Source organism: Chrysochloris asiatica, unplaced genomic scaffold, assembly GCF_000296735.1.
Source record: "Chrysochloris asiatica unplaced genomic scaffold, ChrAsi1.0 scaffold00117, whole genome shotgun sequence".
Taxonomy (NCBI): Eukaryota; Metazoa; Chordata; class Mammalia; order Afrosoricida; family Chrysochloridae; genus Chrysochloris; species Chrysochloris asiatica.
Genome location: NW_006408635.1, coordinates 10754069 through 10773928, shown reverse-complemented (window position 1 = coordinate 10773928; position 19860 = coordinate 10754069). Strand labels below are relative to the sequence as shown.

Sequence of the window (19860 nt, the reverse complement as noted above, 5' to 3'; positions counted from 1 at the left end):
CAAGCTTACATGCCTGTTTGTGTGTTCCCTTCGAGTTTCAGTCTTAGAGGGGAGTTTGTCCTGAAGGAACTTGATTGCTTGCCTTGGTGGTTTCCTAGAGAACAGCTTGCTTATTCTTGTAGTAGCCAGTCATGCTGACATTTTTGTTTTGGACTTTTCCTTATGATCTTTCTTTGAAGATGTATCTTCTGTTGCTCTAGCTGTTCCAGGCTGGTCTGCTTGTCCTTTCTAGTGGGAATGTCCTACTCAGATGGTTCTGGATGGTACTCAGGAGTCCACCTAAGGTCCTATACTCTGCAAAGGCTCCACAAGAGGCCTATTTCACTGGGCAAGTTATAGAATCCCTTTTAGGTATTCCCATCAGTTATAGGATGAAGAAGGGCTTATAAGCTTTCTGTAATCATGTTCCCCAACATTCCTTTCTATCCCACTCGTGTCTATTTTACAATAGTAGGCAAGAGAAACCAATATTCATAAGACAGTCAAGCATTTCAGTATTATTTCCCCTCTTAAATCTATGCCTAGATCCCTGTATCCTAGAGCCCTGTTGTTCCAAGGTTAAGCATGCATCACTACTTACCTCTGTCCCACATAGAACACGCAAACCTGTTTCAGTGTTCCCCTATCTATATTGTTCTTCCGCCTCCTCCCCCTTCTTGTACCCCCCCCCACCTTATATTTCATTAAGTCTTCCCTCCATTTAAGACAGTCTATTTCATCCTGTAATCTACCTGACCTTCCCACCTCCTGGATTTTTGTTTCTGTGTTTACCTTCTTTTACATTGTAATTGTTCTGATCACAGACAGATTTTTAGCAGATCTGCATAATGCAGTAAGTCATCTGATTTTTTGACGGCTGCTTTCATGAGTGTTGACAGCGGATACAAACAAAATGAAGCCTTCAACAATTTCCATCTTTTCTCTGTTTATCTTGATGTTATTTATTGGTCCAGAGATGAAGGTTTTTTTTTGTTTTTTTTTTTTTGTTTTTTAATTGAGGTGCAACCCATATTGAAGGTTGTGGTCTCTGATCTTCATCAATAAGTATTTTAAGTCCTCTTTGCTTTCATCAAGGTTGTATCACCTGCATATTTATTGCAGGTTGTTAATGAGCCTTCCTTTAATCCTGATGTCACATTTTTCTTCACATAATCCAGCTTCTCAGATTATTTCTCAGCACGCAGATTGAAAGACTACAACCTGGGGCACACCTTTCCTAAGCTGAGACCATTTGCTGTTCCTTTGTGCAGTTCCAACAACTACCTCTTGGTCTAAATGTGGGTTCCTCATGAGCACACTGAAGTATTCTGGAATACCCATTCTCCGCAGTGCTGTCCATAGCTTCTCATGAGCCACCCAGTCGAAAACCTTCGTATAGTCAATAAAGCACCGGAAAACTACCTTCTGGTATTTTCTGCTTTCAGCCCAGATCCACATGACATCAGTCATAACAGTCCTCAAGTGAATCTGGTATAAGCCTCTGGCAGCTCCCTGTCCATTACTGTCGCAGCTGATTAATGATCTTTAGTAAAACTGTACTTGATAGGATATTAATGATACTGTCTGATGATTTCTGAATTCCACCGGGTCACCTCTTTGGAATGGGCACAAATACACATCTCTTCCAATCAGCTGGCCAGGTAGCTGTCTTCCAAAGATTTTGGCATTGATGAGTGAGTGCAGCCAATGCTCACGGAAACAAGAAATCAAATGACGTATAGCGTTTGGCAAATGCGCTTCTTTAAGGAGGTCTTTTGCAGTGGACTTGACAGATGTAATGCAACATTTGATTTAATTGTTTCGATGAGCATGGATCATTGTTTTACTTACACACACACACACACACTTCACATATATTCTATTATATAAAATTATATAGTACATATAATTATGCCATGAATGGTGGTACATAACGCTTTCTCTCAACTTCTTAGTGGAATAAGTGAATAGCTATTCATCTCACAAATGTTATGAATTTCCTATCTTGGGCAATAAAGTCCCTAAATGCGCTTTGATGGTAATTTTAAGTATTAGCCAGATTCGGCAAATCCATTCTTTTCCATTTTTATCCATTGTGGACTACATTCTAGTGTGAAGCTGCTTGGCGAATACAGAGATGATAAAACATGTTCCTGGCACATGGGAGCATGTAATTTGCTACAGAGTATAGGAAATGCCTAAAAGCATGATCCACGAGAGAAGGCGATGAAATATTCCTGATTTGTGTTCAAGTGAGTTCAGAAGCTAGCACACTCCAGCTGAAAGAGCTCTTGTTTTAAAGGTCAAATCCCATGACTTCCTCCCTTACCTTTAGTCTGGCTGAGTAACGTCCGAAGCTCCCAGCTTCTTCGTGTCGATGCACTTGAATCACCTTTTGGATATGCAGGTTCTAGAGAGAGTATTTTTTCATACAAATTCGTGAGATTTATGAAACAGACACACTTAGTTAATTGAAACCTAAAGTGGCGAATTTCTAAAAGTCTTAGAAGTGAACATGAGCCTGGACGAGGTTCTGCTCCGACATTCAAGCAAAGCTGTACGTAATACGAGTAATTCTGTCCTTGAAACGCACGCTGCCACCGAGTTGGTTGTGATGCACAATGACTCTACAGGACAGACCAGAAGCGCCACAGGCTGCCATCTTTAGGGATGTGGCAGACAGCCTCATCTTTCTCTCTGGTGCTGATCTTTCAGTTGGCAGTTGAGTGCTTAACCACTGTACCACCAGGGCTCATCGAAGACTCCCTACGTCTGGATTCCATCATACCTCAGCATATCATCAAGGAGCACAGGATGACTGCTGTGCACGTAAAGTGAATCAGAGTGCCCGTGAGAATAAATTACGTGTACACATGTATATCTGAGTACTGAAATTTGTCCTAGAACATGCAGCTACAGTTACCAACAAACCAATGTGCTCAGCAGGAAATCTCCTTCATCCCCGAGTCCTGTCCCTGCAGTAGAGGGTTCCACGCTAGAACGGCAGAGACACAACTACACACTCACCATCGCGCTCCTCGGTTGGGCTCGAGTGTCGACTCAGAGACCGGAACTGCAGCTCTGCAGCAATGGACGCCAGTCGGTCGTTCTCGGGGACGCTGGAACCCCTGTTTCCATATTTTACAAAAATCGAGCAATCAATTCAACGGAAGTCAAAAGGAAACACCCAGGAGGTTCCTGCAGAGTGTCCCCAGTGGGCATGTGGCATTGTCTAGGGACTGAGAGGGTCTAACCCTCCGCCAACACACAGGACAGTCCCCACAGCAGACGGTTAATCACTCAAAATGGATCATGCTGCTGTGTGCACCCTCCTCTCCAGTGACATTTTTATTCCTCCACAGCTGACACAGGACAGCCAGGCCACCTCACTGTGTGGTCACAAACAACAAAAACAAAACGGTATTTAGACAACCGTTATTAACATGAGTGGGAACCTCTGTAGTTTTAGTCCAGGGTGGACAAAAATGGAAAAGAAGGGATTCACCACATCTAATACTTACAATGACCATCAAAGCACGTTTAGGGACTTCATTCTATTTAAAATACTACAGTAATTACTTGGTCCAAAGAATTCCAAATGTCTCAGTCAGAAGAAACCGGGACTGCACACCTAACCATTTCTCCAGCAGTAGCCAAGCGAAAGCATCAAAGAGCAAGAAGCTTCATATATTAAAGAGCAAAGTTAATCAGCTGCTTTCCAGAATGAAGTCCAATGTTCAGCAAGCCAGAGGAGCTCACAGACAGAGAGAGTAGGTATTAAGGAAGGGGCGTTAATGCTGTCATTGATGTAGCCAGAGAACTCTATCTACAGGGGACATTCGTTTGTGGCTGTGTTGGAGTGAGTGTGTGTATTCTGTAAACGAACATGAGGAAGGGTAGAAGCATTCATACCCTTGTCACATACTGAAGACCTATGACCCACTGAAGAGATGCTCACAAGTTCTGAGGTATGCAATGTTTTAGTTCCGAAAGCTTCGAATCTAGGCGCATACCAGTGAGGTCTCCCTACCACCAAGGAGTTCATCTCAAGTGTCAGCTGCTCCCTGAACTAGCTACTCTTCCAGAGCAACGTCAAAGGTGGTGAGTCCAGGGACCACTCCTCAAACACCTCAAGTTTTCTGATATTCTCTGGGGGATGTCGGCCAATTTCCTGCCTACAGAGGCTTGTCCACAGAGAGATGGCAAAAAATACACAGAAATGTTTTAAAGAAAACAGAGCTCCAGGGGAAGAGGAAAGGGGAAGCATGTTGCTTCTGCTGGGCAGAACATGTCCTTCTTGCCAAATCCCCAGAAGATTCACTCGGGGCTCTGACTCATGGAGCACCGGCCTGGCCAAGCCGCTCAGTACACAACAGTCAGCCAATCACACCCAGAACTAAGGGGGAACTACGTTCGATTTTATTTGGCCCATAAGTCTTTAAGACGGCTAGGGGTCCCGCAGTGTAGTTGTGCGCCTATGTTTACATGAGGGTTTGAGGGCAGCCAGCACATTCACAAAGCCCTGGCAGGATGTGTGTCAGGCTCTGGCAGAGTGCACCCAGGACTCGGCAACCTCGATGGAGTTCTGATGGTCAGATGGATTCACCGCACTTGAACCGTGTGCATGCGGGGCCGCGCCAACCAGCAGCCCCCTCTTGATGTGGCTCTGTAGACTCATAGTCATTCCTTTGCAAAAAGTGGTCTTCAACACAGCGTCCATGAGGCTGCGCTTCTGTGGTGCTAACAGTTTTCAAACGAGGCAGACAGGGCTGCTGCACAACGCCGTAACAGTACTTGTTGTTAAGTGTGGTCGAGTCGGTTCCGACTCGCAATGGCCTTGCATAGGGTTTCTGAGGCTTTTGGGGAAGTAGAAAGCCTCATTTTTCTCCCTGTAACTGTATTAAGTGCCACTAGACTGGCCCTTTCACATGGCTACTTGCAGATTAGGTGAATTTCATTTCAATACTAATTAAAATTATAATCTATTATGATGGCATTAAAATGTCTAAATATGAAAGCTTTCTGAAATACGTTTGAATTCAAGATGAAAAATAGGTGTGAAATGTAGTTATACATACATAACACACCGAAAAACTGTGCAAAGTCTAAGATGGAATGCACGAAAGGGCCTTTATCATACATGGGGTTGTGTACCTGAGTCAGTTCCCACTCAGAGGGGCCCTGTAAAGGGTTTCTGAAGAGCAGCTGGTAGGTTTTAACCACCAGCCTGTGGTTAGCAGTTCCGTGCGTATCCTATAGTGCCACACCAGAACTCCAGATACTAGGTTTAACTCTTACTATACAATGGGAGGAGGCTTCAAAAAGTTTGTGGACAAATGGAGTTTTAAAAATGAAAATTTTCCATGAACTTTTGGAATCTATCCTTGTATGTTGAAGTGCTATACCACCAAATGATAAAGACCTTAAACTGGTTTGGGAACCTTTAAAAATGGTGTCTTTCCTACTCTGTGTTTTAGTTCTGGAGAAATCTGTCTGAACGGACATGGGGTAAAGGTTCAGTCACCTCACTTCTGTGTGCTCCTGGGCCCTGCCGCTGGTAGGAAAGATCTTCTCAATAGTGTAAAGTGGGGTACACGTGTCCCAAGTAAAGAAAGTAAGTGGGCTCTGGCTCCAAGTTAACAGTTAATTGTTTTAGTTGATGGTTTTAGCTGCAAAATACTTTGACATTTTGAGGTTATAGATATTTATCACTAAAAATTAGGAATATTAAATATTTAACTGGAAACACTTTAGAAACTGCAGACTGTGGAAAAGCAGGCAGTCTATTTTAGTCCCCACAGCCGCCATGGCCTTCCTGCCGACGTGCCACTGCATGCTTCCAGGGAAACACAGCTCTGCTACAATTCCACCCTGCGGATCAGATCGCCCTCCCACTGCCTGCGTGGAGCTGAACGCCAACCCGCAGTCCAGTCTCCGCTGAGCTCACTGGAACCCCCTGGACAAACTGACCAAAACTCAACAAGGACGGGGACGCAGCAAGGCCAGCCTTCCTGCTGAACTGCCCACAAGGCTGACGTTGCCACACGCCTGCTCTCTCTGGTCAGATGAGAAACAAACGCCATTAAGTGCTCTTTGTAATTTTGTAAAATACTTCTAACCAACACGGTTTAAAATTAGGAAACTTGGTTAGAAAATGGACTCTTCTAGAAAAATCCTTAAACCCACCACCTACAATTATTTAACTCATCTTTGAGCAGCTACTGGCTAAACTGATCAGGCCTCTTCCCTGTGGAACAACTTCTATCCCTCCGAGAGCCAAGATGGGCAGAAGCCCTGTTGGCTCCCTGTCCTGTTCCTGACCCAGCCTATTGCTCAGGTCACTGTCCAGTGGACCTGAGGCCGCAGGCAGATAGGACATTGGGGAGGGGGACTACCTGGTCTCAGGGGTACTGCTGGTGGGTTTGGGGGGCGCAGCGTCGCTGCCACAGGGGCTGGGGCGCCCGGCGGCGACGGCGGCAGTGGCGGCGGCAGGGCTGCCGTGGCTCCGCGCATCCGAAGGCATACTCCGAGTGCTAAGACAAGAAGAAAAGCTTCAGAACACAGCCAGGAAGACAGGGGATGCTAAAGCTTTTTTCAATTTAAAATAAGGATGGTGAAGTGGAAAAAAAAAATGTTTACATAAACAAGCAAATTGTTCTTTAATTGAGATTCAAGGCTAGTTGTAGAAGAAGAAAGAAAAATAAAAAAAGAACTTCAAAGCTGTGAAAAAAAAATGTTTGTGGTTCACTCCTCCCAAAACAATGAACTTTTTCCCAAAGGAATATACAGGGGACAAGGCAATGCTTAAGACCTCAAAATGCAGAATTTCCACCACATTAAAGATGACTGCTTTGGACTGCCATTGTTCCTAAGCTCATTCTGTACCCAAGGAGCTTCTGAAGTCTGTATAGGAAAGTGGACACTGGAACAATCATTTCAGACTCCTCTCTACTTTCAGTATTGATTTCAAATGCTGATTATGCTATGCACACTCAATCCTGTTTTTCTAAGGTCATTTTTTCAGAGAAAGAAAAAGATCGAATTCCTCCACAGCACAGCTGGAAAGCATTTAGTGAAGCGTTTATAAATAAGCAATTATCTTGAAAAGTTGATGTCTGCTTTACATGTGCCGCAGAGACACTGGGGTGTCTTCAAGATAACACGCACAGGAGCGGCTAACAAGGTAGGAACAAGGATCCGCAGAATACGCGAGTGACCAGAAGCAAGCACCCAGGGTCTGAGAGAATCTGCATGCACATCAAGAAGATTCTAGGAGACAAGAGAATCACCAAATACCTGAACCCCTCTGGAGTGGGGATAATGAGGTGGGGGTTCGGTGGGTCGCTGTGGCATCGAGGCACCTTCACAGGACGGGGGCTGTTCCGGTGGATTGCTGCTAGTGAAAAATGGCAATAAATACTGTGTGTTAAGGGAGCGATCGAAGACTGCCACCGCCGGCAAGTAAGTGTGCATGTCGGCGACCTAAAGAATCCACTGACATACATAACAATCACATCACATGTGCACGTTACAAAAAGCATTTCACCTTTTAAATGCTAATTTAGTTCTAGGCAACACTGAGACTTTTCTCCATCAAAACCATTTTGAAAAACCTGGCTCTGACGTACACAGAGTGTGTGCTGCGTTAGCCAACAGAATGAATGATGACATGCGTGGCATCCCACTAACACGGGGGTGTCACCTTTAAAACGTTCAGCACATGAGCTCTGATCAGGGTGAGCGAGGGGGTGTCTCTTTCCCTGGTATACTGAGCACTATCTGCTTCATCCTACGATCACGCCAGGTGGACAGAGCACAGCAAAACACTTCTGTCTACAGAGCATGTTTTCTCCACTGAGAAATTCTGGCAGGAGGTAAACATGATAGTAGATAAACATTTAAAACGAGACCTTACTTAGTAGATGACAAAAATGCTGACAACGCTGCTTTCCCAGGAACTCCCTGACGAGCGTCTGCTTCTCCCGACCACACTGCCCTTCTACTAACACTTTCTGCGGAACCTGAGCTTGGATTTCCTGTTTAGTGTCCTCCTTTCCAGTCTCTCCTGTCTTCACGGTGGTTAGTGTCTTTGATCCTCAGTGGAAAGCTTTCCTTTCTCACTGGCTGTTTATCACCTTGCCCAGGACACAACTCACAGCCACCACGGTGATGTGGCCACACAGGACAGAGAACTGCTCACTAGGGTTCCTGGACTGTAATCTCTTTCAGCACAGTGGCTGATGGGTTTGAACTGCTACTCTTGTGGCTAGCAGCCCAGTGCTTACCCCACCACACCACCAGGGCTCCTTCCAAACATGAAAGTTCTGAAGACGACACAAACACTGGGGATTTCTGTCCCTGGTTGCTATTTTAACCATTTCTAAATTGTCAAGTGAAAAGAAACCGGCAGCACTAAGGCATGATGTAGTGACAGTGCTGTGGTGGCATCTCTACTCCAACAGGGACACTGGGAACAACTGACTCAAGTGTCACTACAAAGTTTTCTTGTGAAGATACAAAAGCAAAACCAAAGCACACTTGCTTAATATTGTTGTTGTTAAGTGCCATCGAGTCGGTTCTGACCCATAGCAACTCTGGAGAGGGTTTCTGAGGAGCAGCTGGTGAGCTTGAACCGCCAACCTTGCAGTTCCAACGGCTTTTCAGTCTGGCGCATTAACCCATAGCTCCACACCAGGGCTTAATATTAATCATGCACAAAAGAATGAAATACAACATAAAAGAGGATGTGCATGTAGCATGTAAGGTTGGAAACCATGGCAATGAGCCATAAAATAGATGTGAGTGATGAATGCTTATGATGGAGAAGATTTTCAAGGCAAAACACAACAAAACAGATGCTTGGAGGATAAGGAGAGAATTCGCATTTACAACCTCAGAAACTCTGCCCAAGGTTGCTCTAAGTTGGAACCGACCCAGGCGGCACTAGCAACATGATCTCAGGGAACTTCTGGGATTAGCAATGACATTGAGCAATTAGTCTAAAGGGAGAAAGAACTGTGGACTGTCCACAGGGGTCACAACTCAGCCGCTGAAGGGAACGCATCAGCTCTGTACCCGCCGATGTGGAGCAATTTCCACGCTGGTCAGATGATAATACAAGAGAACCACAGGCAGTGAGGTCTGATGTCGGCAGAGTGGAGGCTGTACGCGCAAATACATGGCACTCATGCATGCACAGCCAGCTGCTGTCATTAGCAACAGGGCAGAGCAGAGGAGAGATGCGCACTCACTGTCGATTACATTGAAGAGCACACGCTGGTGACCAGACCCCGTGCAGAACATGACAGCATACACAATGTTATCACCACACTGTACCCTCATCACTACAACCCTATGTCTATGATGTATCGTGAGGCTCCACAATCAATGAGCGGGCAGAGTGGCTGTCCACGCATTGTGCAGCGGCACGAGGAGATGCAGCCATGCTGGGGGTGGGCAGTGAGGAGGGCACTCTTAAGCTTTTCTACACATATACTGCCTATATCGTCACATGAAACCCTCCTATTATCACAATGGTTTGATGAATCATTTAGTAAGATAAAACATTTGAAGTAAGTTTTACTGGACTAGTATATCATATTGAAAAATACTTTAAATCAAAGAATCAAAGTTTATTTGTGGTAAGCCATATTCTGATAGGAATACAGAACGTCTTATAAACACTCAGATAATTTTGTGGATGGAAACTTTCATTTCTTGGGGCAAATGAAAAAAAAAGGATAGTCCTGGGGTAAAAAAGAGGCGCTAATATTGTATTTCAATGATTAAGAAGTTGAGGACCAAAATGTAGGCTACTAGAGTCTTCCTGGTGTGGGGCTCTAAGATAAGCACTGGACTGCAAGGTCAGCAGTTCAAACACACCAGTTGCCCTTGGAAACCCTATACAGTAGCTTTATGAGTTAGAACGGATTCGACAGCACTTAACTACAACAACAAAAGTTTTTGTAGCAAACAAATGTTGTTTGTGTTCAATATAGGTACCATTAATGAATTATTTATTGTGTGTATAATTTAGATTATATGTAATTTCTTTTTTGAATATACAAATAGCTTTGTTTTATCTACACATATCTCAAGAATACAGGAAGTCACAGCTAATGGGCAAAACACTGATCTGTGCTTAGACATGTTCCCTGATGTGTACTTTGTTTTTAAGGGTTCAAGAAATACATTAAAGACTGCAATGAAGGTGATAGTTATGAATTGAATTATGAGCTCCAAAATATGTGTTGTAAGTCACCTTCAATGCTTGAGGCTATAATCGCATTTGTCTGTGTTCTGTCAATGAGGCAGGATCAGTGGAGAATGTTATCTTGAGCCCAGCTCTCCTGAGATATAACAGAAATGACACAAGCAAGCAGAGCAGAGCTGGGTGAAGACACAGGACAAGCCCCACAACGCAGGGGCAGACGCACAGAAGAGGCTCGGGTCTTCCCCAAGAGCTGCTGCTCTGGAGATCCTGTTGTTCACATCCACACGTGGTTCTTCTGTTGTCACATCTCTAGAGAACTGAGAATTTGGTAACAGAAGAGTGTGTCGTGGTTTTCACAGATGGTACCAGCTAGAAGAATTTCAAGGTGCCTAATAGTAAAGGCCTCGCTTGTACTGAAGAGTCTTGTTGATAGAATTATAAACATCACAGTCAATTCTGGTGAGAGACCAGAAGGCCATGAGAACTACAGCTATTATAAAGAATATCTACGACAGCACCAAGCAACACAATGTTGCTAGAAATATGGATGCTAAACATGCTTCTGGCCAGGCTTTAGAAGAAAGTGACGAACATCTGACCACACAATGGAGGGAGGATGATACTTTTCATACCGTGCATGGCAAAGAGCTTGTCTGGATTCTGTTCAAACGTTCAGTGGAAGGTAGAACTTGTAAGGGATAAACCTGGGTATTTGGCTGAGGAGATTTTTGAAGCAAACTCTTATAGGGCAACACGGGTCTCCTCGCCATTTATAGTGAAATGATAGAGGAACGAGATGGACTGAAAAGTGAACGGTGCAAAACAACAACAGAATTTAAAGATTTGGAAAATGCTGTTGTACAAATGAGGAATGTTCAAAAGGGCATGGTTAAAGGATCTTTTGTTAACTAGATTAAACCTGTTGACTTATGGGTCTAATCAATTATCAGTGTAGAAAATTCATCAGCTTACACTGAAGGGGAAAAAAGACTGAAAGGAAAGGAAGGCGGTTCGCCTGTTGTAATTCTACAAGCAGAAAAGAGGCCAAAGGAGCTACATCAGTTGTCCTCCAAGAAAAGGTCCATCCCTGGATCAGCTTGGAGAACAGAAGGATTACTGGAAAGAATGTAGGAAGTGGGATCTTCTTGGTTTCAAAGGGTGGGCCCGTGGTCTCCTATATCTCAAAGGGTGGGGCCACAGTCATGTAAGTTACCAAAAGAAAAAAAAAAAGACCCACCTTCATTAACTTGGTTCTGGCATGTGGGCTGCTGGTAAGGTGTGCCAGGGATGGGGTTGCCACCAGAGCTGGGTGGCAGGACTGCCATGTTCAAGGGGAAAAAGAATGAGGTCTGCTGGGGCCAAGGGGGTGAGGTTTCCACTCAGATGGACTAGAAAAATGGGTCACTAATGCCAAGGGTCACCATTCGTCTGTCAGTTTGTCACACTGTGGTGGCCTGCATGCTGCTGTGATTCTGGAAACTATGCCACTGGTATTTAAATACCAGGACGGTCACCCACAAGGAAGGAGGAGAGATGGATGGACTACTCCCAAATATAGTCACTGAAAACCTTATGAATAGCAGAGGAACACTGTCCGCACCAGAATATTGAATTCTGAACCATGATGAAGAGCACCAGGTTATTGTCAGATATGGTGCCGGAAAATGAGCCCCTCAGGTTGGCAGGCACTCAAAATACGACTGGGAAAGAGCTGCCTCCTCAGAGTAGAGGAGAGCATGATGACAGCTCACTTGCTGATGGGGCACAACTCACAATGAGGAGAATCAGCTGTAAACATCCATTGATAATTGGAACATGGAACATACGAAGTAAGAATATACGGAAATTAGAAGTTATCAAAAAAAAAAAAAAAATGGAACACGTACACATTGATATCTTAGGCATTGTTACTATTAAGTGCCATCAAAGTCGGTTCCGAATTGTAGTCACCCAGTATGGGGTTTCAGAGGAACAGCTGGTGAGGTTGAACCACTGACTTTATGGTTCAAACTGACCTTGTGGTCCAGTGACTACCCTACAGCACCACACCAAGACTACATCACAGGCATTACTGAGCTGAAATGGACTGGTACCGGCCATTATGAATCTGACAATCACATGCTTTATTATGCTGGGAATGACAAAATTAAGAGGAATGGTGTCACACTCATCATCAAAAAGAATATTTCAAGTTCTATCTTGAAGTATAAGTTGTCTGTGATAGGATAATATCCTTATGCTTCCTCCTAAGACCAGTTAATATGACTATTCTTCAATTTACACATCGACCACTAAAGCTAGTGATGATGAAATTGAAGAATTCTACCAACTTCTTCAGTTTAAAATTGGCAAAACATGCAATCAAGATGCACTGATAATTACTGGTAACTGGGACACAGAGGTTGGAAATCAAAAGGAAGATCAGTAGTTGGAAACTATCATCTTGGTGACACAAACAATGCCAGAGACCTCACCAGACACAATACACAGAAATCAAACTATCTACATCTGTGGAAAGAGATGATGGAAAAGCTCCATGTCGTCAGCCCAAACAAGGCCAGGCTTGAGCAGACTGCTGTGGAACAGACCACCAACTGCTCATACCCAAATTCAGGATGACACTGAAGAAAATTAAAATAATTCCATGAGAGAAAAAAATATGACCATGAACACAACACATTCCAGTTGAATTTAGAGATCATCTCAAGAGTATATTTGATGTATTAGACTGTAATGATGGAAGACCAGAAAAACTGTGGGATGACATCAAGATCATACAAAAAGAAAACAAAAAGTTATTAAGAAGACAAAGACCAAAATGGATGTCACAAGAGACTCTGAAACTTGTTCTTCCACATAGATATGCGAAAGCAAATGGAAGAAATTAGGAGGTACAAAAGCTAACAGAAAATTTCAAAGGGCAGCTCGAGAAGACAATGTCAAATAGTACAATGAAAAGTGCAAAGACCTGGAGTTAGAAAACTAAAAGGAAAGAACTCGCTCAGCATTTCTCAAGCTGAGTGAACTGAAGAAGAAATTCAAGCCTTGACTTGTGTTACTGAAGGATTCTATGGGCAAATTGTTGAATGATGCAGAAAGCACCAAAAGAAGTTAGAAGGAATACCGTCACTGTACCAAAATGAAACGATTTATGTTCAACCATTTTAAGCGGTAACATATGACGACGAACCAATGATACTGACAGAAGAAGTCCAATGTGCACTGAAGGCACTGGCAACGAACAAGACCCTGGGAATAGATGGAATACAAATTGAAGTCTTCAACAAGCTGATGCAGCGTTGGACTTCTCATTCATCTATGCCTATCAAAGAGAGGTGACCCAAAGGAATGCAGAAATCATTGGACAATATCACTAATAACTCATGTAAGTAAGACTTTGCTAAAGATAATTCAAAACCTCTACAAGAGTACACTGACAGTGAACTGCTAGAGGTTCAAGCCATATTCAGACGAGGGCGTGGAGTGAGGGATATCAGTGCTTACATCAGATGGATATTGGCTGCAAGCAGAGAATACCAGAAAGATGTCTACCTGTGATTTATTGACAATGCACAGGCTTTTGAATACGTGGATCATGACAAGCTACAGACAACATTGTGGAAAATGAGTTTCCCGGAACATTTAATTGTGCTCATGAGGAACGTATGCATAGATTCAGAGACAGCTGTTCGCACAGTACAAGGGAACGCTGACTGGTATAAAATAGGAAAGGTGTGCACCAGGGTTGTAGTCTTTAACCATCCTTATTATTCAGTCTGTAAACTGAGCAAATTAATTTGAGAAGCTGGATTATATGATGAAGAATGTGGTATAAGGATTAGAGGAGGATTCATTAACAACCTGCGATATGCAGATGATACAACCTTGCTTGCTGAAAGCTAATGCTTACTGAAGAAGATCACAGCCCATAGTCTTCAGTATGGGTTGCACCTCAATGTAAACATAACAAAAATCTTCACCACTGGACCGGTAAATAAACCAAGATAAACGGAGAAAAGACTGACATGTCAAACGCTACATTTTGTTTGGATCGACCATCAGCACTCATGGAAGCAGCAGTCAAGAAATCAAATGACGTATTGCATTAGGCAAATCTGCTGCACAAGACCTCTTTAAAGTGTTTAAAAGCAAAATGTCAGTTTGAGGACCAAGGTTATTTTTAATAACCTCATATGCATGTGAGTACCGAAGACAACAGAAGAACTGATGTATTTGAGTCACTGTGCTAGAGGAGAATATTGAAAATACCATGGGCTGCCAGAAGAACAAACAAGTCTGCGTAGGAAGAAGTGCAGCCAGAGCGCTCCTTAGAAGGCAGAGCGGCCAGACTTCGTCTCTCAGACTTCAGACATATTATTAGGGGGAGCCAGTCCGTGGAGTAGAACATCATGCTAGATAAAGTGGAAAGTCAGTGTAAAAGAGGAAGACCCCAACGAGCTGGACTGGCCCAGTGACACAAACAATGGACTGAGTGTAGCCACAATGGTGAGACTGGTGCAGGTCCCCGCAGTGTTTCGTTGTGTGGTGCATAAAGTGGCTATGGGTCAGTAATGACTGGACAGCACCTAACAACAACAATGCCAAGTGAGCAGCCTGGCCACCCCAAAGGGCCTGGAAGGTGGAGGTGAAGGCCTGGAAATTGGCGCCTTCACACAGAATCCAGAGAGCATGGCCAACACCCAGCGTCTGCATGGCAGGCCCTCTGCTCAGATGGACTCGGAGAGGATTTCCTCCCATTTTTAACGGAATTATCTACCTTTTGCCCATTCCACCACTGTACTTGGAAACAACCTATATTCTAGATTTCCAAGATTCACAGAAGAGGAAGTTTGCCCTAGGATAGAATACTCCTCAAGTCTTACCTGTATTTGAGACAAATGATTTAGAAGATGAGATTTGAGCTTGCAGTTGGTTTAAGACTTTTGGGAGGAGGTGATGGGGCTACTGTGTTTTACATGTAGTAAGGACAAGGCCATGGATTTCTCTTTTTTGTACATCAGAGACTGAATTATGTTCCCAAAACAAGTGTAAAATTGAACCTCTGTGCTGTGGTCCTAACCTCATTTGGCAGCAGGTTGTTTCTGTTCTGCTAATGAGGCAGGATCAGTGTAGTCTTTATGTTAATTAAGTCCATGTCTAGTGAGCCACAAGGGAGATTAAAGAAGCAAAGATGCACGAGGAGACCCGCCACGAGAACTGACAGAGGGAGCTGTCCCCTAGACCAGCAGCCTGAATTAGGACTTCCAGCCTCCGAACCTGTGAGAAAAGACCTGTGTTTGTTAAAGCCAGCCCCCTGTGGCACCTCTGTTACAGCTGCACCAGAGAAGGAAGACAGTAGTGCGCATTAGGCCTACGGGAATTTGAGTTTCAGTAACACTAGATTGGAATTTGCCAGGTCATGGGGAACAGAGCCCTGAGGAAAGGTGTGGAGTAAACAAAGCACATTTTCTCCTTCAAAGGACGAGGCAGGAGGTCAGCCCTGCTGCTCTGCAGCCTGTAGCTAGAGGGGCTCTTAATCCTTGATGGACAACTGTCTTCCAGGACCCCCACTGTCCCGCCTACCCACCAGATACAACAATAAGTAGTTATTGGTGTGCAAAAAATAGACCAAATGTGTGGTTGGATGGGGGCAGGCTAGCATGGACTACCTCATGGTGGATTGAGAGGGCTTCTGCCAAGTCCTCTCCATATACACCTCCTTTGTAACTGATTGTCACATTCCTGAACTTTCCTGAGGCTCCTGCTATACCACCTTACATGTGCACAGCTCACCCACACCAGTTCGCTCTGGGAGACTTGCTAGTAACGGCTGTCTTACCAAGGTACAAACCTGTAACGGGACTGTGCGGTTTCCCTATAACGTGGCCAATGCACTCGTTCATCAAGGCTTGTAAACTCTGGAAACCAAAGGAAAACAGGATGGGGACGTGAAGACATGTATAATCCTTTCATTTCATAAATAGGCACAAATGAGGTTCCCAGCTTATTCAGAAGAAACATGCCATCCTTAAACATTTTTAAAGCCAAGTTTAGTTTTAAGCTAACTTTAAAAGAAAATAAGCACGCGTCCTACATACTTTACAAGGATACAGTACGCAATTCCGTCTCCATTAACAGTACGCAATTCCGTCTCCATTAACAGTACGCAATTCCGTCTCCATTAACAGAAGTGCACTGGCTCGCCATTCTCACAGCACAGCTGTGTGCCCAGCACAGGACTTTTCACGGCAGCAAGACTACTGCTCGGGGGACAGAAGGGAGTCTGGATTCCGAGCACCCTGAGGAGCTGATGGGTGTAACAGCGCCAATACATAACAGCTGGCATTCTGCCCTGTAATGACTCACACTGAAAGAAAGCTAGCTAATCCCTGGTCCTCATTTAACTGCCAAAACACGGTGACCAAGTTGGCAGCTTTTTAAAATTCAAAACTAACAAATGTTTTATAAGTGCCAAGGTTCTGAACTATGCACTCAAGAGTTGGCAGAACAGTATTGTTTGTAAAAAAGACAAGAGCACAAGGCTTCCATTCCCAGCATTATCATCACAATGATATACAGACGACTTAAGAGCCATTATTCACTCTGGGAGAGCGCTCTGGTAGCTTAGTGCTTAGGAGTCCGGCTGCTGACCTTGTCGGGCTGCTAACCTCAAGGTCAGCAGTTTGAAACTATCAGCCAATCCATGGGAGAAAGATGAGGCTATCTGCTCTTGTGAAGATTTACAGCCTCGGGAACCCTGTACAGGGTCACTATAAGTTGGAACTGACTCCACGGCACAGAACCACCACCACCATTCACTATGGTGAGTCCTGGGGTGACGCTGTAAGATCAGCACTCCACTGCAAGGTTGGTTTGAACTGCAAGATCGGAGGTTCAAACCCAGCAGTCGCTCCTCAGAAACCCTACCCAAGGTAGCTAAGAGTCGGAATTCCGACTCGACAGCACTTAATAACAACATTCAGTATAGAAGAAAAAGACACATAATCAAAGCACACCCAAAGATCTACTTGTTTGTAATGGAAAAAGGAAAAAATAAACTTTTAGAAAATTGCGTACCAGAAAGTCATCTTCTGGCAAAGCTGAAATAAAAGCAGGTTCAATGGCCTGTAGAAAATCAAATCCTTGAGTTGCCCACCTGTGATAGGAAAAAGTTTAACATTTACAAAACCACTAAGACAATAAGGCAGCACTTTAATTAACAACACCCAACAGGAATCTGATTGGAAACTGCAGTCCACCACAACCACGTGTCTATGGATAAGTGTTGGCTGCGCTTGAAAACACCAAGAGTGAGATCCTTTGAGAAATAAGAACTTGACATCTTAAAATAAGAACTTAGTAACAGGAATAAATTCTACCAGGGAGGGAAAAGATGAGTAACTAGGAAGAATTTGTCCAGCACAATGCAAACTCCCTCAGAGATAACGCAGTTTGAAACAAAAACAAAACGTTTCCAAGAAGAACGGGATTTTCCATATAAAAATCTTCACTGAAAAACAACTGGTCACGAAAGAGTTGAGAGTCTTCCTCTTGGTGACGTCTTCTGACAAAGCTCTAAGTAGCATGTAGGGAGCAAAACAGGGCCAGTCCCACAGACTCAGTAAAACGCAGCCAATCCCACGGACTCAGTAAACAAGCCCGACCCACGGACTCAGTAAAACGCGGCCAATCCCATGGACCCATACGCAATGTGCTCATTACCTGGGTCGTGTACCTCTGCCGCTCTCACATTTCGTCAGAACGTAGTTCATCCATTTCCGGGCAAAGTTTATATATTTGTCTCCGATCTTCTGTCGAAACTCTCCAGACATCAAACGTACAACTTCCTTATGATACTGAAAGAAGATTTCATGCATAGCAAGATTAAGAAGAAAACCACTGTTAAATAAATGCCCAAACACTACAATGTCTTTCTTTTTAAAATGTCACTGTGTGAAATCACAAGCAAAACCCAATTGCTATTTACATACTCTGAAAAGAATATGGAACACTTAGGAAGTTTCGTGTCTCAAAATAGAGTTTTATAAATGTTCAATACTCATCTGTTTCTAAAAAATCACTTAATTAGGAATGTGCTTTCAAAATATTACACCCTCTTACAAAAGAGTTATATGGAAGTAGATAGCTGTTAACACAAAATAAAAATTGGGTAGCTACCTGACAGTTTTCAAGGAAATGCACACATCCACATGCCGCAGTTACAAGATACTATCTTGACTACGTTGTGATTGCAACTAACAGGCACAACGTGGGTGAACCGTTGAATGGAAACCTAATCTGCTCAGGAAACCGTCCCTGGAAGTGGTCACCTATGGCACACACTGGGCACCTGGGACAGCAGCACGAAGGACCACCAGGGATTCCCAGGACCTGGGTTGGATGGTTAATTGCCTCTTCTGACGTGGGACTAGAAGAGCTGCATACTAGATACTACCATTTCAGAGCATTTTACTCAGAGATTCTGTAGAAGAATCCTGACCAAAAGGGAAAAAATACAGAACAGAACTTCAAATTCACATGACTCCAGACTTCTTGGAGTCATAGAGGCCATCAGATAAACTTCTGAAACTACTACCCTGAGATCATCTTTAACCCTTAAACCAGAAATAGCCCTGAAGTCTTCTCAAAACCAAACAACTGTTGAGGTTATCAAGAGCTGTCACGTCAGTTCTGGCTCAGAGCAGGTTTACAAGGAATGACAGGTGGGCTTGAACCACCAACCTTACAGTTACTAGTCCAGTGCATATCCTACAGTGTCACACAGGACAGTTGAGGTTAAGTGGTAACAATGTCTGCGCCTTGAGCATCTTGCTCTCTTAGGAATCATCTTTGTTATGTGACATCGAGTCGGTTCTGGTTCCAACGTGCAGTGATCCTGCAGCAGGGTTCCCGAGAGCAACAGGTGGATTTGAACTGTTGACCTATTGGTTAACAGTTCAGTATTTATCCTACAGCACCACACCTGGGCTCAAGATGTATCTAAATGGTTCAAGGAGACAACAGCAACTAGAAAGATGAGCTACAGACCTGAGGGGCAGGGAGCCATCGCTTTTAGTGAAGAGACAATTCAGAAGAGGAGCTAAGAATGGCTGTACAGGTCGACCATTGAGCATCACTAAATGGTCCATGTAGGAACTGTGGGACTGGTGGATGTTCTGAACAATCACAACAGAAGAAATGACAATACAAAAGAAAGCAAAATTGGCCAACAAGACTGAGAACACTTTTTGTCAGTTACAAAACAATTGGAAAGTTGCACTGTGTTTCCCTCCTCTTTGGTACCTACCTCGAACCCAAAGTTGTATCCCTGAATCATGGCTTCTCGGTAGTACTGGTGCAACGTGACAGACTCGGACTCGTCCACCTCAGCGTCAAACTCTGCTGTGAACATGTGGTCAACTTGGTCAATGGCATTGCTTATTCTGCTGCACAGCTCCAACGCATCATTCTAAAGAGTCAGAAATGCAACAGATGACACGGGGCTGTCATTAGGAAGAGAACCGCTGCCATGGGTCTCAGCCATGCTTGTTCTGAGGATTCCGAAGGCATGGCCAAAAGAGAGCAGGGTCTTTTCTTTTCCATATTTTGTTGTTGTTGTTAAGTGCCGTCGAGTCGGTTTCGACCCATATTGACCCTGTATACAGTTT

At 44.0% G+C, this 19860-nt stretch overlaps 1 protein-coding gene across 1 annotated transcript in view; it reads right to left on the bottom strand.

The window, feature by feature from the left end:
* Positions 1–19860, bottom strand: part of MAP3K4 (mitogen-activated protein kinase kinase kinase 4) — a 206409-nt gene that overhangs the window by 50343 nt on the left and 136206 nt on the right. The window contains 7 exon segments of the mRNA XM_006868489.1: positions 2309–2389; positions 3007–3107; positions 7276–7372; positions 16032–16110; positions 17270–17348; positions 17915–18048; positions 19500–19661. Coding sequence (XP_006868551.1) covers positions 2309–2389; positions 3007–3107; positions 7276–7372; positions 16032–16110; positions 17270–17348; positions 17915–18048; positions 19500–19661 — 733 coding nt within the window.